Below are 21,890 nucleotides of genomic sequence, written 5' to 3' on the forward strand. Positions count from 1 at the left end.
AGAGGTTGGCTGAAAGTTTGAATGGGTGAGCCGCTGACGTCAGAACTGTCAGGTTAAATTATCCTGTAGCGACAGCTGTCAATTATCTGCAAGCACTGGACAATGCTTTTGGTCTGACTGGAAGCCCAATGGAATTCCTGGTGGGGTTTCAAAACATGCGTCAGGAGAAGGGGGAGAAGCTTTCTGCTTTTATCTTTCCGCTAGAGAGGCAGCTAAATTGCTTGCGGCGCAGAGGGGTCATTCAGGCGCTGAGGTGGATCAGTTAAGAATGGACCAGATGGCTAGGGGCAACCAGTCCCATGACCTGATTGTGTGGGGTCTCCGACAGTCTCGTAAGACACGCCCCCCTCCACCTTTGGTTGAGCTGATCAGAGAGGTACGGGAAGAGGAGAACGCGGTGGAGGTGTGGGAGGACTCAGCAGGGTACAGTCCTCGGTAGTAATCCCTGTGGTGAAGTGACCACAGGTAGCCTACCCCGGGAAGTGGTAGAGGAGATTGTGGCAGAGTTGAGAACGGAGGTACGTCAGCTGTTATCAGTGGGTGTGCCCTCCCATATGATAGAGCTGAATGGGGGGACAGATTCCCCAAGGGGACGAATAATTGTCAACGAACAATACATTGATAATAAGTTTTCTTTGAACAGTGAACCTTGGCAAGCCAGAGATCATTCCTGTTTTAATGAAAAATGCAAAACTGTGTGCTAGCAGCTGCCAAACCTGCACCTTAAACTGTAAAAATCAGCATGCAAAAGACAGTGCTACGTGCGGGCATGATAAATAGATTAGATCAAAGTTCTGCAGTCCTGAGACATGTACTCATGAATAATGGTGGACAGCTAATGAGAGTGGACAGCTAATGAGAGTGGGCAGCTCCATGATCATTGCCAACATGTTGTGTGATACCACCAATAAGCTAGATGGATTTCACAGTGAGAAAACCCAACAGGTGATTGCCAGTGTTAAAACATTTGCAACCACTCTGAACCAAGATTGCTAAGTGGAAAGATCCTACCTCAGCTTCCTTTTGATATCCCCACCATTGAGATGAAAACCAATCTTCTGCTGTTGACTTATTCCAAGTTATATCAAGAAGTATCCAAGAGCACTGGGACACAATAAAGATCATGAGGCCACATAATACCTCAGCAGTGGCACTGAAAATGTGAGCCCAAGAATTAGCTGTACCTCAAGTCCAGCAGTCCCAGCCCAGTTACAACACTGGAGACTAGTAAACAATGTGAAAATTTATTTGGGTGTATCCTAAACATAAAAACCAAAGCTAGCCAAGTGCAACCTAGTGAATTTTATTTATTCATTTGTTTTATTTTGGAGTTTAATTGTTGCAGAAAGAAACAATTGTATCTCAAAATGACCTTGAAGTTGTGGTGGTAACTCACTTTGTTGAACCAGTATCTGGTGAAGATACTCCAACAGTACTGGCGGGAAGAGAATTTCAGTGGTGAACAGTGACGTGCAGTATTTTCTGATTAATTTGGCCATTGGTTGGGCAGCTGCTTATTTGAGATAACTCTTAATGAATAAAAAACTAATCGAGAAAGTAGCCTGGATTCCCTTCGTTTATTTGGACACTGTTCTGCTTAATTGGGGCAGGAGATTGTTGCTGAACAGCTTCTAACAAGCGTTCATTTCCTGCACTTGTTAGATACTACATTGTACTTAGAGCGAACAGTTTTAAAATAGTGCCAGTTGCATGTGCTTGAGTTATGTTATTCATATGGGCCAATGGATGCTAAATCAAAAAGTGGTGTTTTTTGATAATTTTGTTTTTTTATTTTGACTTTAAAAAATTTCAAATCCTTGCCAAGATGCCACTGTGATTTTCATTTACAGTAAATCAAAAGAACATGGCAGCGTATACTGAATGAATTCCTTTGTTGATAACTGTTAGGAACTGATGCACAGTTTTATAGTATTACAGTAGTATCGGTAGTGTTCTAATTTGTTCTGTATTTCATTAAAACACATAATTTGTTACTCAGTCTGTATTTTTTATACCTCTTTAACTATTTCCATGAAACTTCGGCTAATTGGGCAGTTGCTTAATTGGGCCAAAATGTACTTATCCCAATGTATTCCAATTAAGCCTCCCAGGAGGGGGGAAAAGATGGCGGCGCGATAGCAGCGTGTGCGGCCACTTGGTTGATGATATCTGTTATCTGTCGGGTAGGGGACTGTACACGATTCTGATTTGATGGAGATAGACATGAGAGCACGGAGGAACATCTGGAAAATTTCTGAAATGCATGCTTTGCTGCCGCTGCTACTGTGTGGTAACCGGAATCTCCGGAGGTGAAGGCCTCAAAATCCTCGGCTTTGCATGTTTGAGCGGCCGGGGAGAGGTTGATGGCGCTCAGGAGGCTGTATCGGAGAGGCTGGTCGGAAGCTCGGAATTTTCGGACGGACGGACTCAGGGTCGGCTGTGGTTGGGTGCTTCCAAGGTATCAGCAAGTTGACGGTGCCTGGAGGTTTATGGCAGGGAGTTTCTCCCTTTTGCCGCCTGCTATTGGGGACTCGGGAGTCAATCGACTCAGGACTTTGAGACTTTTTTTTTACTGTGCCTATGATTTGTTCTTCATCAAATTATGGTATTGTTTTGCACTGCTATAACAATATTTTATAATTATGTGGTTCTGTTGGTGTTAGTCTTTGGTCTGTCCTGTTTTCTGTGATATCACTCCGGAGGAACATTGTATCATTTCTTAATGCATGTATGTATTTCTAAATGACAATAAAAGAGGACTGAGTGTTCTCATAATCTAACCGGAATCCACTGTATTTCAAGCAACACACATCAAAGTTGCTGGTGAACGCAGCAGGCCAGGCAGCATCTCTAGGAAGAGGTACAGTCGACATTTCGGGCCGAGACCCTTCGTCAGGACTAACTGAAGGAAGAGCTAGTAAGAGATTTGAAAGTTGGAGGGGGAGGGGGAGATCCAAAATGATAGGAGAAGACAGGAGGGGGAGGGATGGAGCCAAGAGCTGGACAGTTGATTGGCAAAAGGGATATGAGAGGATCATGGGACAGAAGGCCCAGGGAGAAAGAAAAGGGGGAGGGGGGAAAACCCAGAGGATGGGCAAGGGGTATAGTGAGAGGGACAGAGGGAGAAAAAGGAGAGAGAGAGAAAGAATGTGTGTATATAAATAAATAACGGATGGGGTACGAGACTGTACCTCTTCCTAGAGATGCTGCCTGGCCTGCTGCGTTCACCAGCAACTTTGATGTGTGTTGCTTGAATTTCCAGCATCTGCAGAATTCCTCGTGTTTGCCACTGTATTTCAAACTGATTTGGAAGGAGCCTAATCATGTTCTTGTATGCCTGCTACCCTTGCCCTGGCCAATAGAGGTCACAATGAGAAAAGGTAGCATTAATAGTGCTACCAAGCAGATCTGTTGGCTCTTTGGATTTGTTTTCACTCCAGCAACTTGTTTCCACTCATCACAACCTCAGTGTAAATGTGTAGGAACAAAATATGTACTTGAGGTGAGACTGAGATTGCCGTTTACATCAAGAAGGTAATTGACCAAATATAAAGAGCCCTTATAAAACTGAGCATTGAGCACAAAAGGGAAAACACTCCAGTGGCTGGATTAGCACTTAATGATCTCACTGTCCTTTCCACTATCTGCAATATGTATGTCAGGAGAATACTGTGCACTTGCTTGGATGAGTGCAACTCAAACATCTGTGGAAAAAACTTGACACCCTTCAGACTAAGCAATATACTAACTATACTACCTCCAATTTTGTTATGCCTGCAAACTTTATAATGATGCTTCTGATATTGTCATGTCTAATAAAATGTGTTCAAGTACAGATCCCTGGACACAGGCTTACAATATACAAAAAAATAGTTTGCCATCACTGTCTGCTTCCTGTTACCAAGCCAATTTTGGATCCAATTAATCAACTTGTCCTGGATTTCATGAGTCTAATATCTAGACCTATCTCCCTTGTCAAAGACTGTGTCTTGAATATATTCACAAAGTGAGCCTCCATATTCCCACTGGGAAGAGAATTCTGAAGGTTCGCTGCCCTTTGGATGAAGGAATTTCTTGTTATCCCTGTACTGAATGGTGACTGACTGGTGGCATCACAGCCTGGTATGGAAACACCAATGCCATTGAATGGAAACATTTACAAAAAGTCGTGGATGGAGCCCAGTCCATTATGGGTAATGCCCTCCCCTCTATTGAACACGTCAACAAGGAGTGCTGTCTCAAGAAAGTAGCGTCCATCATTAAGAATCCCCACCATGCTCCCTTCTCATTGCTTCTATCAGGACGGAGGTACAGGAGCCTCACAACCCACACCACCAGGTTCAGAAACAGTTATTATCCCTTAACCATCAAGTCTTGAACCAGACGGGATAACTTCACTCACTCCAACACTGAACTGTTCCTTCAGCTTGTGGACTCACTTTCAAGGACTCTTCACCTTGTGTTCTTGATATTTATTTATTAATATATTTTTTTCCTTCTTGTATTTGTACAGTTTGTTGTCTTTTTGCATATTGGTTGTTTCATCTGTCTTGTATGTGTATTTTCATTGATTCAATTGTGTTTCTTCATATTTACTGTGGATGGTCACAAGAAAATGAATCTCAGAGTAATATATGGTGATATATATGTACTTTTACTTTTAACTTTGAATGTTGACCCCTCTTGATTCTGTACCTCTTTGTTCAAGTTACCCCTGTCAAATGAAACAACATCTTGGCATATACCCTCTTAAACCTCAAGAATATTGTACATTTCAGTGAAATTTCCTGTCATTTTCTATATCTTTGTTTTTATATTCTCAGGGAGAATATAGCTCCAGAAGAGCATTTATCTAACAGACCTGCCATCCCAGATATGAATTTCAAAGTTCAAAATAAATACAGGCCCTTCGGCCATGATGTTGTGCGACCTTTTCTAAGATCAATCTAACCCTTCCCTCCCAAATAACTCTCTGTTTTTGTATCATCTATGTGCCTATATAAGAGTCTGTTAAATGTCCCTAATGTACCTGCTATTACCATCACCCCTGGCAGTGTGTTCCATGCACCCACCATATTTTGTTTAAAAAGAAAACCGTACTTATGACATCACTCCATACTTTCTTCCTTAAAATTATGCCTCTTCTAAGCCTCTTATCTTGTACATTTCTATCAAGTCACCTCTCATACTCCTACACATTTAAGAGAAAAGCCATAGTTCTCTCAGCCTATTCTCATAAGATATGCTCTCTAATCCAGGCAGCATCCTGATACATCTCCTCTGCACCCTCTCTAAAGCTGAGGTGATCAGAACTGAACACAATATTCCAAATGTCATCTAACCAGGGTTTTATAGAGCTGCAACATTACCTACCTGCTCTTGAATTTAATCCCCCAACTAATGAGGGTCAAGCCAACACACTATACACCTTCCTAACAACCCCATCAATTTGAGTGGCAACTTTCAGGAATCTACAGACGTCCCCAAAATTGCTCTGTTCCTTCAGTCTACTAAGTATCTTGCCTTTAACCCTGTTTTCTGCTATCAAATTCAACCTTACAAAGTGAATCACTTCACAATTTTCCAGGTTGAACTATATTGTCCTACTGTTAAGTTAATTTGACTTTACCTACAATAGATATTGCAATCACTCTTTGTCCTTTAAGAAGGACACAAAATATTTGGTTAATTTCTCTGCATTTTTGATACATTCTAAGATTTTTCCCATTTCAGTCTAGGGACCCATACTAACTTTTTGTTTGTACATAGTTATAGAAATTCTTAGTGTTTGTTTTTTTATGTTACTTGCTAACCTACTTTTGTATTGGTTGATTGCTGAGTCTGAAGGCTGTGTGACCTCGGTTGATGCACCAACCAGGCATTCGTGCCACATGTCGCCTGTTGCAGCCACCCGAGAAAGGAGAAACCAGAGGTGGTGTGGGAGAGAGCAGAGGCGTGCAGGAGTCCGTGCTGGGTTGTGGGCTGACCTCTCCCATTGGTGTTGCTGCAGTGTTTGCTCAATAAAAGACAAGATGAATTGTGTTTGTTTGCAGCTGCACTAGCGAATGATGAGGAATTGCTGCATACTTGTCCTTGCAGAAACATAGCTTGAAAATAACATCCCATGCCAATCTTCAGACCATCTCACTAGAAACTTGGGGCTAATATTATTATTATTTTTATTATGTATTTTCTGTGACTGTATGTGCAATCTTAACTACAGGTATATGTGCTATTTGTTGTGTGCTATGAGTGACTGTATATACTGTGTTTTGGCATTTTGGCCCTGGAGGAATGCTGTTTCGTTTAGCTGTTACATGTGTATGGTTGAATGACAATTGAACTTGAGCTTGTAGTCTACTTTCCCTTTTTAAAGCGTCATCTTCCTTTGCGGAATTCAGATTTTTTTTTCTCAATCTTGATCCATGATTCCTAATCATATTTTATATATTTATAAACTAGTGTTAATATAGTGGTTAGCAGAACAATTTACAGTGTCAGCTACCCAGATTCAATACCTGCCACTATCTGTAAGGAGTTTGTATATTCTCCCTGTGACTGTGTGGTTTCCTCCTGCAGTCCAAAGGCGCGCCGGTCGGTAGTTTAGTTGGTCATTGCAAGCTGTCTCGAAGGGCCGGAAGGCCCTGTTCTGTTCTGTATCTCAATAAATAAATAAATGAAGTAAATAAATTTAGTTAAAATAGCTTTTGATTTGTAAGACTATTAAACTGTTTGGCCAAGGCCAATGCTAAATATTTACCCTAATATATTAACCAAAAGATAGTATTTATATATTCCTGCAAATTTTTGGCCTGAGTATTAACGGAAAGTAAGTTTCTTGATGACTTCAGCCTTTTTGACTTCCTTTTCAGGTGATTTCTTGGGGCAGTAAAGCAAGGAGTACAGGTGCCTCAGGGATAAATACAGATTCCTCACGTTCACATGCTGTTATTCAAATCCAGCTTAAGGATCCAGCTGAAACAGTTGTTGGAAGGTAAAGTAGTTCTTAGTACATTCATAATAATTTTTAAAAAGTGTAAGTTATAAACTATAATAAGCACATTGGTTTTGTATTTAATTCTAGTAAACAAATAATTTGTTACTTTTAATAATGATTTTGCTGTAAGGATCAGGTAAGGCCCTCTGCTGGGCAGGGTCAACCAGAGATGTTGCGTCCTAGCTGTCATACACTAGCCAGTACGTAAGCCAGGATGATACAATATGGAGAGCAGGCAGTTGCCTATGTAGGAGACTCCGTCTCTCCCTCCATGCAGCTGATGAATCCAAAGGCACAGACTGATACAGTTTGGCACCAGCGGCTTCGCAGGAGTTGGCAGTCAGCATTGAACTTGACATTGGACTGCCTTAGAGATTTCAGCTCCGGATTGTTCCTCATGGTTTACTCCTGAAAGCTTCCCCATGAGTGGATATAGCCACAAGGCAGTGAAGGTTTGACATCCAAGTTTAAATTCAAGTTTATTTTATTGCCATTCAATTGTACACATGTATGCTGCCAAACGAAACAATGTTCCTCTGGACCAAGTTACACAACAAAGTACATATAACTCACACATGTAACACATAAAATAATGTTACCACAAATAAATTGGCAAATAGTAAGGTGCATATATGATACAAGTTTAAAAAGTGAATAGGTTATCGCTACTGGCACTTTATACAATGAGACTGGGTAGTGGCAGGGAGTTCAGAAGACGTGGCCGGAGGCAAGAAGCTGTTTACCGTCCTAAAAATTCTTGTCCTAATTCCACAGTACCTCCTGCTTGATGGTGCAGGGTCAAAGAGATTGTTGGACGGACGGGAGTGGTCACTAACAATACTATGGGCCCTGCGAATGCAGCACTCCTGATAAGTACCTCTAATGGGTGGAAGAGAGACCCCGGTGATCCTCTCAGTAGTCCTCACAATCCTTTGTAGGAACTTGTGCTGAACTGCCTTCCAATTCTTGTACCAGACAGTAATGCAGCTGGTCAGGACATTCTTCATGGTGCTCCTGTAAAAATTGGTTAAAATTTGGGGAGTGGGGGTGGCGCATGGGGAGCCTCATTTTCCCCAATCTCCTCAGGAAGTGGAGACACTACTGTGCTTTCTTGACCAAAGAAGTGATGAGGAACCAGGTGAGATCATCCGTTATGTGCACTCCTAGAGACATGGAGCTCCTAACTCTGTCCACGGAGGAGCCATGTATGTGTAGTGAGGAGTGGTCAGCCTGCACCTTCCTAAAGTCCACAATCATCTCTTTGGTCTTGTCCACGTTGAGGTTCGAGGTATTGTGGTTGCACCATTCTACCAGCCACTCTACTTCCTCTCTATGCCGTTTCATCACCACTGTTGTGTCAGTGAACTTGATGGTTCAGTTTGAACTAGATCTGTCCTGTGTCAGCAGCATGAGCAGCATTGGGCTGAGCACGCAACTCTGGGGCGTGCCAGTGCTCAGAGTGATGGAGCTGGAGATGTTTCTGCCAACACGGAATTACTGTGGCCTTTCTGTGAAGAAGTCCAGGATCCTTTTACAGGAAGATGTGATGTGACCTAACAAGGACAGTATATCCACTCGCTTCTGAGAGATGAATGTATTAAATGCTAAGCTGAAGTAAAAAAAAAAAAAGCATCCTGGCATATAAGGCATGATTTTCCAGGTGGGACAGGACAGAGTGGAGGGCAGAGGCTGTGGCATCATCAGTGGACTGATTTGAGTGATAAATAAATTGGAAAGGGTCGAATGCAGCAAGAAGATGAGATTTAATGCAATCCATAACCAGTCACTCAAAGCACTTCATAATTGTTGAGGTCATTGCCACTGGATGGTAGTCATGTGAATGCTATTAGAATAACGAGAGGACTCTATTGTGAACTGAGTAAATGTGTTTCAGTTGGAAATTAGCGATAGTATAAAGCAAAGATTTGCTATTGGTACAATAAGGTACACCCTATCCTCATTATATGCATCTTCAGACAATGTGGATTCACTGTTATGCGAGGAACCTATTTCTACCAACGTCTCGTTATGTGTGTCCAAAACTCACAGTTACGCGAGGTGCACTGCTTTCCCGCCTATACAAGTCATGTGCGCACACCTCACGGTCTCACTGTTGGGACGAGAAGCACCACTTTCCTGCCAATACAAATCAGGTGCGTGCACCTCACAATCTCTCTCCCACCACTCTCGCATTGGTTTTGGCAAGGTGTGGATGCGCCTTCTTAAACTTCTATTGGTTTTACCTGCAGTGCAGTGATTTTGCGCTTGAAATATTTAATTGTGCCTCCTAAGCGTCCGATGTCATGTCCTGGACCGTCAGCCGAGCAGCAGAGAACCACTTTAACACTTGAAAGAGAGTTGGAAATTATAAACAGTGCGGCATCAGCTGAAGGTAACACAGCTCTGGGACACTACTGCCGGCAACAGAATCTTGCCTTTAAAGTTCTTTCGTTGCTTGACAATGCGCCAGCCCATCCTAAACATTTGGACAGCATTCATCCTAACATGACAGTGCGTTTCCTGCCGCTTAACACAACATCGCTGATTCAACCACTCAACCAAGGTGTAAAATCCACATTCAAGGCGTATGTATTTTTTTTACCGCGAACTATCTCTCAGATGCTGCAAGCAACAGAAGATTTTGAAAATCCCGGGAGTTTACCAACGGTGAGGGAATGGTGGAAGTCGGAACACTTGGCACAGATGGCGATGGACATGGACCCACGTTTAGAACGGAGTCAGCACTTCAGTCGTTCCCTGCTGTCAACCCTTCTTCCCTACAAGCAAATTTAAAACAAAATGCTGCCAAACAAACAACCCTCACCACTTTATTCAAATCGGTAACACCTTCTGCTGCCGGCAGTTCTAAGAGTTCTGTGAGTCTTCCTTCACCCCTTGCTGTGCTTGATATGATCCTGACGACCACAACCATCCACCTTATCTATGTAAAGCTGCTTGACACCACAACAACCACTTATCTCCTGGAGCGAACACACCTGCCACTGTTGGTGAGTACTGTACACCCTCAGATGTTAACTTTCTATGATTTATTACATTGAATATTACCTTAAATTGATGAAATATAATACTAATGTTGTCTTGTAGTACTGCTTTTGTGTCGTATTGGTATGAAAATGTGAATAAATTACAGGTAAAACATACTTAGGAAGCCCTCTGGAATGCATCCCTATTTTCTCCATTTAAATAATTATTCACATTATGCGTCAACTTTGAGGAATGTATCCCCTGCATATAACGAGGATAGGGTGTAGTTTGTTTGGTCTTGTACCCAGAAAAATAGACTTCAAATCACATAGTTGTACAATCAAATTCCGCAAATCCTGCAATTTATGATTTGGAAACATTTATTTTAAAGAAACATGAAAATTTGCAACTCACTTGTTTTAAAACCTGTCCTTGGGGTAAGCGGACTCTGGGCACCATATTTTCATTCATTTATACGTGCACACAAATGCTTATTTCTGATAGAGAGCCAGGAATTGCAATCCTGGAAATTGGACCAAAACAAAACCCAAAATGCTGGAGGAACTCAGCAGGTCAGGCAGTATCTGTAGAGGGAAATGGACAGTTGTTATTTTGAGTCAATGGGACTGGGACTGGGGGTGGGGGGAGCAAGAAATTAGGAGAAGAGAAATGTGGCTGTCCATACCTCAAGAACAAACTTGAAAGGTTCTCAGGAAATTTTAATCTTTTTAAATCAGAAATCAAAGTCAGGTTTACAAATATTACTCCAATGTCTGATGATGATGATAATTCTCTATCTAGAATTTCCTTCATTGATCTTGCTGGTAGCGAGCGGGCCGCTGATGCCAGAGATTCCGACAAGCATGCTAAATTAGAAGGAGCAGAAATAAATCAGAGTCTTTTGGCTGTAAGTTTTTTTAATAGATGGTCTTGTATAGTGAATACAAAAATAAGTTTTGTTTCTAAGTTTATGATGTATATTTGGGCAGGAGAAGCATATCTGAAGATTCAACATTATGGAATAGTGGAATGATACTCCCAGAAAGGAACCCAAAGTATGACAACTGGCTTTCTGCCTGAAAGTCTCTGGGAACCTTGTTGGTTTTAGCTGCTGGCTCATTTCAAACACAAGAAAATCTGCAGATGCTGGAAATTTAAAAAAACAGCACACAAAGTGTTAGAAGAACTCAGCAGGCCAGGCAACATCTATGGAAAAGAGTTAACAGTCAATGTTTCAGGCTTTGACTGTTTACTCTTTTCCATATTGGCTTATTTGCTCTTCAGCCAGTATCTTAATTTGGGTCAGCCAAAATTGCAAAGCCTCGATGCTGTCCACCTGCACCAAGATAATTTGGGTTTGGAAAGAAATTGGGGCCATGTTATGAATTAGAAACTGAGTGTGAACAAAGTAAATGAACTGGACAGCAGAGTTTATTTATGGGTCTTGGAAAATTAATAAAGATTTATTAATAAATATATTTTGATTCTTTGAATTTAAAGTGATCAAAGATCAGCATTCAGTGATATTGTGATGGAAATTGTGATTTATTTTTCCCCTCCCCTCCTGCCACAACCATATGTAGAGTAATAGCCAGTATTAAGACAGATAATTTGGAAATCTTTAGAATCATGTTAGCTATTTATAACTAGAATTTATAGTGAAGAATTAAGTTGGCACTATTAATCTGTGTGAAGAAGTAGATTCTATGTTGTAACAACCATGATTATTCACATTTCAAATGGACACTTGATATTCTGTAATAAAGTTGCTCTTTGTGGTAGCATTGTGGTTCATACAATTGCTTTTTAAAGAAAAAATATTTATTTATTTAATTTATAGCAGGTTGTCCAGGAATCCATATATTTAACCCCTGTCCAATCAAAGGATAATTTGCAATGACTAATTAACCTATTAACCGGTATATATTTGGAATATGGGAGGGAAGCAGAGCACCTGGCAGAAACCCATGCTTTCACAGGGAGAATGTGCAAACTCCTTACCAACAGTGCCAGAAATGTACTCTGAACTCCGATGCCCCGAGCTGTAATAGTGTTGCACAAAGCACTACGCTGCCATGGCGCCCTTACACTACCAATGATCCCCTGATCAGGATTCATTTCTGTCGCCGTCTGCAAGGAGTTTGTATGTTCTCTCCATGACGTGTGCGTTTTCTCTGGGTACTCCAGTTTCCTCCCACATTCCAAAGACTTGTGGTCAGGGTTAGTAAAATATGAGATTACTAGGTTGCTGCCAAAAGAGTGGCAACACTTGCAGACTGCCCCCAGCAGAATCCTTGCTGATTGGATTTGATGCAAACAACTCATTTTACGTATGCTTTGATGTGCCCATGATGAATAAAGCTAATATCAATTCCTTTCCATTTTAGCTTAAAGAATGTATTCGTGCTTTGGACCAGGAACATGCTCATACACCCTTCAGACAAAGCAGGCTTACGCTGGTAACTTCTTAGTTTCTTATAAGATTTTATACTGTTTTTCTTTGTAAAACTTAGCCTTGCACACAGTGATTTCTTTCTAAGAGGCATAACTTGTACTAGACCAGCCTTGTTTTCAGAAACCTTTACAATATGTTCATGTGAAGTACTTGCAGATAGGGACAGCAATCCACAATATTATTAATTTGAAAACTTAATGTGTAAAAATAAAACATCAGAGAACCAGTTTGAATTGCTAAGTTCTGTTGTAGGAAGGGAAAAACAGATCTAGAGGTAACACAGGGGTGGCAGCACGGTAGTGTAGTGGTTAGCACAGCACTTTACAGAATAGGCAGACGGGTTCAATTCCCCACGTTGCCTGTAAGGAGTTTGTGTGTTCTCTCATGACCACGTGGATTTCCTGCCACAGCCCAAAGAGGTTGGGAGGTTAATTGGTCATTGTAAATCGTCCTGTGATTAAGCTAGTATTAAATCAGGGGATTGCTGGGTGGTGCAGCTCAAAGGACCAAAATGGCCTATTTCGTATCTAAATAAATAAACAAACAAACCTTGCCTGATTATGACCTTATTGCATTAAACTTCAATATGACCCTAAAGTGTGCCTTTTTAATCTATAAGTGATTTACCTGATGAAATTGTACTGCAAAACAATACAGAACTTCAAATATATCTCGATATAACAATGCATACAAACCTTTGAATGTGTAGAAAAATCCCATTTAATTTGGGTACAGCATAGTCCACACTGAGTTAGTTTATTTTGAAGTTATCCATGCTCCAAGAAGTCAATTTAAATCGAGGAAAATTTTCTATTTACATGTATTCCATCTTTTGACAGTTTCATCAAGAACATTTACACTATTCCTATTCTAACCACAATCCCATCATTTCCACTTACTTCACAAACAAGAGAAAATCTGCAGATGCTGGAAATCCAAGCAACACACACAAAATGCTGGAGGAACTTAGCAGACCGGTCAGCATATGTGGAAAAGAGTGCAATCAACGTTTCGGGCTGCGGCTCTTCTGAAGGGTCTTGACCCGAAACATCAACTATACTCTTTTTCATTTCCTCTTACTTGCTGTCTCTCCACCAGAATATAACTCACACTAGAGGCCCATGAGTAGGCCATACAGTGGTTTATGAACCTGGTCGCTTGCACATTATACAGTTGCTGGAAGAAACCAAGACAACCAGAAGAACCCCAAGTGATCTCAGTGCAAACTCCACACAGCACCAGAGGTCAAGATTGAAGCTGGGTCGCTGGGGCTGTAAGGTAGTAGCCTTGCCAGCTGCAGCAGTGTCACCAAGATTTCACTTCCAATGTAAATACTTATTGGTATTTTTAACGGGCATGAGAAGTGTGCTTATTTATAGAATAAGTAGGATCTCACCCACCTGCAAAACTGCATGAACAGAGTGAAGTGGAAAATGAACTCATCCTGTTTATTAAAGAACTGGAGGAATACATTTAGCCTGAAATTTACCAATATCAGCATATAATTTCTTCCTGTCCAGCCAAGTGATAAAATGAAAGGGATTAATTTAGTTCCTCTTGCAATAATCAGACAATTTTAAGAAATGTGACAAGCAGTCTTACTGTCCCGAGATTTAAAAAAAGCAAAGGTGGTGTGCAGTCAGGCTGTCAAGAAGGGCAGGCAGATGATAGGACAAAATTGCAGCCAGCAGGGTGAGTATCAGTGCATTAAGGATGCAGAATCAAAAAGGGTAGTAAATAGGCGGGAGGAGAAGATGGCGGCACGACGCAGCTCGCAGCAGCAATTTGTCAAGTAGGGTGCCGTGCATAATCCTGATTTGATGGAGACGGACATGAGCGCACGGAGGAACTTCTGAAATGCCTGCTTCGCTGCGGCTGCTACTGTGTGGTCCAGGATCTCCAGAGGGCAAGGCCCCGAGTCCTCGGCTTTGCTTGTTGCTCGGCGGCCGGGGTGGGGTTGAAGCGCTCGGCAGAGGATGGTGCTTGGAGAGGCTGTGTTGGAGGGGCTGGTCAGAGGCTCGAAGTTTTCGGACAGACTCAGAGTCCGCTGCGGTTGGGTGCTTCCAGTGGTGCTGCATCGGCAAGTTTGCGGCGCTTGGAGGTTCATGGCAGAGAGAGTTTCTCCCTTCTGCCACCTGCGTGAGATGATGAGGTTATTGAGACTTTGAGACTTTTTTTTTTACCGTGCCCATGGTCTGCTCTTTATCAAACTATGGTATTGCTTTGCACTGTTGTAACTATATGTTATAATTATGTGGTTTTGTCAGTTTTAGTCTTGGCTTGTCCTGTGTTTTTCTTGTGATATCATTCTGGAGGAACATTGTATCATTTTTTAATGCATGCATTTCTAAATGACAATAAATGAGGACTCAAAATCAAAAAAAATGTACTTAAAGTGTTATATCTCAATGCATGGAGTAAAAGAAATAAGGTGGATGATCTTGTTGCACTATTACAGATTGTCAGGTATGATGTTGTGGTGGCCATCTCTGAATCATGGCTGAAGGATGGTTATAGTTAGGAGCTGAATGTCCAAGGTATGTGTACATTGTATCGGAGGGATAGGAAGGTAGGCATAGGGGGTGGTGAGGCTCTGCTGGTGAAAAAAAAGGCATCAAATCAGCAGAAAGATGTAACATAGGATCAGAAGATGTTGAATCCTTGTGGGTTGAGTTAAGAAACTGCAAGGGTAAAAGGATCCTGATGGCAGTTATATATACAACTTCCAACAAAAGCTGGGATGTGGATCACAGATTACAACGGGAAATAAAAGAGGCATGTTAAAAGGGCAATGTTATGATAGTCATGGGAGATTTCAACATTCAGGCAGATTGGGAAAATCAGGTCGGTGATGGATCTTGAGTGCATTTGTTGAAGGCCTAAGAGCTTGCTTTTTAGAGAAGTTTGCTGTTGAGCCTACTAGGGGTTCAGCTATAATGGATTGGGTGTTATGTAATGAACCGGAGGCAATTGGGGAGCTTAAGGTAAAATAACCCTTAGGAGGCAGTGATCACAATATGATTGAGTTCAACTTGAAATTTGATAGGGAGAAAGTAAAGTCTGATGTAGCAGTATTTCAGTGGAGTAAAGGAAACTACAGTGGCCAAAGTAAATTGGAAAGAGATGCTGACTGGGATGATAGCAGAGCAGCAATGGTGTGAATTTCTAGGAAAAATGAGGAAGGTGAAGGATCGATGTATTCCAAAAATGAAGAAATACTCAAATGGCAAAATAGTTCAATCGTTGCTGGTAAGAGAAGTCAAAGCGAATGTAAAAGCAAAAATTAGCTGGAAGATAGAGGATTGGGAAGGTTTTAAAAACCTAAAGAGAGCAACTAAAAGAATTATTAGAACATATGAAATATTAAAGCAAACTACCAAACAATATCAAAGTGGATAGTAAAAGCATTTTCAAGTGTGTAAACGATAAAAGAGAGATAAAAGTGGACTGTAACCTTTGTTGTCATGTCCAGTCAAAGACCTCATCTAAGAAAAGATGTGCTGGCATTGGAAAGGGTTCAGAGGAGGTTCACAAGGATGATTTCTGGTTTGAAAGGGTTATCATACTAGGAACGTCTGATGGCTCTGGGTCTGTATTTGCTGGAATTTAGAAGGATGAAGAGGATCTCATCGAAACCTTGTGAATGTTGAAAGGCCGAGACAGAGTAGATGTGAAGATGATGTTTCCCATGGTGGGGGAGTCTAGGGCAAGAGGACACAGCCTCAGGATAAAGGGCCATCCGTTTAAGACAGAGATGCGGAGAAACTACTTTAGCCAGAGGGTGGTAGATTTGTGGAATTTGTTACCACAGGCAGCTGTGGAGGCCAGGTTGTTGGGTGTATTTAAGGCAGAGATTGATAGGTTCTTGATTGGACATGGCAAAAGGTTACGGGGAGAAGGCCGGGGAGTGGGACTGAGGAGGGGAAAAAATGATCAGCCATGATTGAATGGCAGAGCAGACTTGATGGCCCAGATGGGCTAATTCTGCTCCTATGTCTTATGGTCTTATAATGTATTTGTGGGAAATACGGTTGCCTAGAAAGTCAAAAGTACAATACCACTTGTTTAAGTGTCTTGCATTGAAAGTTATTTTTTCTCCTTTGGAGTGAAATGTGGTAACAACCATGTTGTTTGCTGTTGGCATTTGACCCATTTGGTCTTTGTCAATGTTTACATTCAAAATATCTCTTCCTATGCATCCTTCAATTTCAGCATAATTTCCTACAACACTTCTCCTTCATATCTAGTTTTCCATTGAGCGTGTTTCTATTATTTTACTCAATTGTGGCTTGTGGTACCAGGTTCCACATGGTATCAACAGATTGGGTAAAGATATTTCTCCTGAATTCTTCAATACATTTGTTTGTACCTATGTTGTATTTAGTAATGAATAAAAGTATAAATTTCTTGTTCATTCAATTGGGAATAAAACAACAAGGATCACTTTTTCATTATATGTATTGTAATTTGGTATTTGAATTATTATTAAAATTGTAATATGCTTCATACAAAAAAGTATTTAATCTCTTCTAGTATTTTAGGTCCCTTTACTTCATTTACTGCTTTTTGTCTGAATGTTGTAATGTTAGCTTTGCTAGGCTTTCCCACTTGTAATGGCAACAAAGCGTATAAATATCTTGCCTTTTGTTGGATATAAAGAAATGCTGGTTTGTTACCATAATAGTGAGAAATAGAGATTGTATTATGAATTCCAGGGAATATATCAACCAAGCACATCTGTTTGAAAAATCTGTTCTCAAAATGTCAACATTGGATGAGGCAGTGTTTTGCAAGAGATGCAGGCATGACCTCTGGAAAGCCATCTCTTGGGCGGTTGAGATTCTGGATTAGACTGGAATCCACGAGGGATGCTCGACAGCTGTGGCAGGGTTTGAATCCAGCGACATAGGGGACAGCAGAGTTTCACTTCCAGATGAGCTCAATGCCTTCTATGCTCGTTTTAATCACCAGAACAGGGAGGAACCATCAAGCAGCCTCAGGTTTCCCGATAATCCTTTGGTCTTAGTATCTTCAGGAGAGTGAAGACTGACACAAAGTAGTCATTCAGAACCTTGGCTATTTCCTCAATACCCAATATTAATTCCCCCTTCTGGTCCTCCAAGGGACCTCTGTTCACTTTAGAAACCATTTTCCGCTTTTTATTATTATAAAAACATTATCTGAGAGTGAATCTAAGGAAAGCATCTGGTCTGGACAGAATACCTGGCTGAGTAGTGAAGACCTGTACCGACCAACTGGCTGGTGTATTCACGGATATCTTCAGCCACTCGCTCTACCGCGACCCCAAAAGAGCGTGGCAACCTATCTACATGACTATCACCCAGTGGCACTTACATCCACAGTGGTTAAGTGTTTTGAGAGACTGGTGTTGAAGCACATCAGTTCCTGTCTGAATGGTGACTTGGATCTGCTCCAATTTGCCTATTGAAGCAACAGGTCTACAGCAGATGCTACCTTGTTGGCTCTTCACACAATCCTGGAACATCTGGACAGCAAAGATGTATATATCAGGATGCTTTTTATGGATTACAGCTCGGCATTTAACCCATCATATAAATATTATTGTGAAGAAAGCATGACTGCGCCTCTATTTCCTCAGGAGTCTGCGGAGGTTTGGCATGTCATCAACAACTTTGGCAAACTTACATAGATGTCTGGTGGAACATGCGCTGACTGGCTCCATTATGGCCTAGTATAGGAACACTAAGGCCTTTGAGCAGAAAATCTTACGAAGATTGGTGGATTCGCCCCATTACATCGTGGGTAAAACCCTCCAAACCATTCAGCACATCTACATGAAATGTTCCTGTAGAAAAGCAGCATCCATCATCAAAGATCCTCACCATTCAGGCCATGCTGTTTTCTCGCTACTGCCATCAGGTAAAAGGTACAAGTGCCTCAGGACTCACACCAGCAGGTTCAAGAATAGTCACTACCCCTCAACCGTCAGGTTCTGGAACAAAAGGGAATAGCTACACTCATTTAAGGACTCTGTTATATTGTTATTTCACTTGCTTGTTATATAATCCTGCTTATTTATATCTGCATTTGCACAGTTCATTTTCAGTTTACAGTTCCTGATGTTTACTGTTTACAATCACTGGTCTATAGATGTGCTAAGTATGTCCGGAGAAAAAGAATCTCAGGGTTGTATGTGGTGACATGTATGTACTTTGATAATAAATTTTACTTTGAATTTTAATCTTTGAACTTTAATCTAAAAATTTTAGACTATAATTCATGTTTTCCTTGTTTATTAGTAAACAAGAATGAAAAATAGTAATCTTAATCACATTTTAATCTAAAAATCCTTTTGAACTTAAAATGCAAATCAATTGAATTATTTGGGACTACAAAATACACTTTCCTTGTTCATTTTCTAATAGTAAGTACAAAAGTTTTATTCTTCTTGTGCTTGTGGCTTTTTTGCATTTTGTATGTAAAATTTGTGTATGTTTTTTTTGAGGTATTGAAAGACTCTTTTATTGGGAATTCTAAGACTTGTATGATTGCTAATATTTCACCTAGCCACACGGCCACAGACCACACACTGAACACCTTGCGCTATGCAGACCGGTGAGCAACAATTTCTTTTTTTTACTGTAATTGTTGTATTAAATGATGGGCAATTTAAACCACAGGATCTCAGGAATTGTAGCCATGTATAACAACAAAGATATTTTAAAGATGATTGTTGAGGATAGGGCAGTGGATGTTGTATAAAAGGACTTGGTGATGTCTACTCGTATGTGAGAAAACGTTAAAAATGGGTTGCCAAGATCAGAAAACAACTCAACCCAACAATCAACCACACAAGCTACACATTTTCTGAGTTAGTTCCAATTTGATACGATCCTAGGAGGAGGGAGGAGAAGATGGCGGCGCGACGCAGCGTGCACGACCGTTCTGAATGATATCGTATGTGTTAACTAGGATGCCGTGCACAATCCTGATTTGATGGAGACAGCCTTGAGAAGCATGGAGGAATAGCTGGAGAAACTTCTGAAATGCCCACTTCGCTGCCACTGCTACTGTGCGATCAAGAATCTCCGGAGGGGAAGGCCCCAAATCCTTGGCTTTGCCTATCGCCTGTTGCTGGGGCCGGGGTCGAAGCACTCGGCAGAGATGGTGCTCGGTGCTCGGTGTCAGAGAACTGGTCGGAGGCACGGAGTTTTCGGATGGATTCTGAGTCGGACTGTGGTCGGATGCTTCCAGGATGCTGCATCGGCAAATTTGCGGCGCTGGAGGTTCACCGTCTGCATGAGACGATGGGACTTTCTAGAGACTTCGAGACTTTTACTGTGCCATGGTCTGTCCTTATCAATTTACAGTATTGCTTTGCACTGTTGTAACTATATGTTATAATTATGTGGTTTTTGTCAGTTTTTCAGTCGGTTTGTCGTGTGTCTGTGATATCATTCTGGAGAAACATTGTATCATTTCTTAATGCATGCATTACTAAATGACAATAAAAGAGGGCTGCGTGTCCTAATAATCTAATCCTTCATGGTCACCCAGAAGATTAAGGAGCACAGAATCCATACTTGGACCTCCAAGAGGACCACAACTTTGTCGCAGGGTTTGGAGGCTTGCGTGCCTCAATGAACCAGAGAACAATGTTGATTGGAGTCAGGGCCTTGTGCTTTGGCTCTTGGTTGGCTCACCATTGCCAAACAGGTCAGAGGGAAGAGTGGTCCATGGTCTTCCAGATTCGGTGATTCAGCTCAGTGCTAACCGAGACTGTTACGGAAACAACAATGAAGAATCCTTCTATATCTATGTGTGACAGTATTCCTGAGTCTTCACTCAGGACTTGCATGACTGACAATAGTGAAAAAGGAGAGGAAGCTACTGGCATGATGAAGGAAGCCCTAAACACCACCAAGACCATTACCAAAATTGACTTTTGGAATGTACACACTGTACCATAATGAGGACCCTGAACTACACCTGGGGCACAATAGAGAAGTTGGCCAAGGACAGACTGAGATAGAGAACCTTCATTGCTGCCAGCGAGTATTGGGTGCATTTCTGGTGGGCACATTACAGGAAGGATGTGGTAGCAACAGAGAGAGTGCAAAAGAGATTTGCCAGTGCCAGGATATTGCCTGGAATAGAGAGCTATAGTTGTAAGGAGAGACTGGGTTTATTCTTACTGGAACAAAGGAAACTGAGGTGTCACCAGTAAAGATTTACAAAATTATCACAGGTCTTTCTCCCAGGGCAGGGGAACCTAGAGTTAGAGGGCACAGTTTATATGCGAAAAGGAAAAACTTAAGGAAGATCTCTGGGGTATGTTCTTGACACTGAAGGCAGTGGATATTTGGAAAGAGCACCAGAGGAGGTAGTGAGGGTAGATACTTTACAATACATTAGGACAGGTTGTTGGCATCCATCTGTCTCGAAGGACAATTGGTGGTGATGATGATCATCACAAGCCTGGGTGGAAGGTATGGAGATCCTGAGATGCCCAGTCATCAAGAACCCTCTCTCGGCCTCACCGGGGTAGTCCAAAGGAAAGTTTATGAAGCAATGCATTTGGCACCAGCTTGGCTGTAGGAGCTGCCGGAAGGATGTTTAAAGACGTCCAGCTGCCTTAGGGGCAGCTCCACTTCAGATTTGCCGTCTGTGTTTACTCCCATAGCCGCAAGGCCATGAGGCTATTTACCCATAGCTGGGAATCTGGTTCACAAACATCTGGGTGTGTCCACACACCAGTGGGCCTGCATGCTACTTGTGCAGGGGCCAGATCTCCTCCCCATCCTCTGTAGTTCAGCCTGTTCAGTCTCTGTGTGTCGCCGGCAAGAAGGCAGTACATGAGGCTTGCTATTGGAGAGGCTATGTATTGGCAGGGAGAGACTTACACATTCAGCTCTCCTTTTCACAAGACTGTTAGCCAGCAGTGGAAGCTGAATGTGAGAGCAATAACTGCTCCCACTACACTGCCATGCTAGATGCAGCACAACAACCATATTGACACATTAGGACGGGTACTTGAACAGGAAAGGAGTAGAATGATGTGAGCAAAATGTGGGCAATTGGGATGAGTGTAGATGGGTATTACAGTCAGCATGGATGAAATGGTCCTTTAGGGGCCTGTTTCTGCACTTTGCATCCATGAAAAAGATGTTACTTTTTCTTCACCTGGGGATTCAACCAGAATTTACTTCATATTAGAAGTAACCATCTTGGAATAGTTAGTGAAATAATTTAATATTGTGATTGGATAGTTATAAAATCTTTTTTAAAAATTATGTATGTGTTTTCAATTTAATTTGGAGAGCTGAATGATTAAATACATTACAGACCTTAATGAGCAATGCTGAAAGAAATTAAGTTTTGGCATTTCAAGAATGAAAGAGATATCCAGGATACTGAGAATAAACCTCTTGCATTTGTTTTTCAAATGGTGTCATATCTGTTCAGAATCAT

General features: G+C 41.5%; 1 protein-coding gene across 3 annotated transcripts in view; it reads left to right on the plus strand.

The window, feature by feature from the left end:
• The window catches only part of LOC140194919 (kinesin-like protein KIF24), a 78,134-nt gene that overhangs the window by 28,057 nt on the left and 28,187 nt on the right, over nucleotides 1-21,890 (plus strand). For all 3 annotated transcript variants that reach the window (XM_072252309.1, XM_072252310.1, XM_072252308.1), the window contains 4 exons: nucleotides 6,873-6,994; nucleotides 10,784-10,889; nucleotides 12,370-12,441; nucleotides 18,925-19,034. In XM_072252309.1, the coding sequence (XP_072108410.1) occupies nucleotides 6,873-6,994; nucleotides 10,784-10,889; nucleotides 12,370-12,441; nucleotides 18,925-19,034 (410 nt within the window). The remainder of the gene's footprint in view (nucleotides 1-6,872; nucleotides 6,995-10,783; nucleotides 10,890-12,369; nucleotides 12,442-18,924; nucleotides 19,035-21,890) is intronic.

This window comes from Mobula birostris, chromosome 3 (assembly GCF_030028105.1).
Source record: "Mobula birostris isolate sMobBir1 chromosome 3, sMobBir1.hap1, whole genome shotgun sequence".
NCBI classification, from domain to species: domain Eukaryota; kingdom Metazoa; phylum Chordata; class Chondrichthyes; order Myliobatiformes; family Myliobatidae; genus Mobula; species Mobula birostris.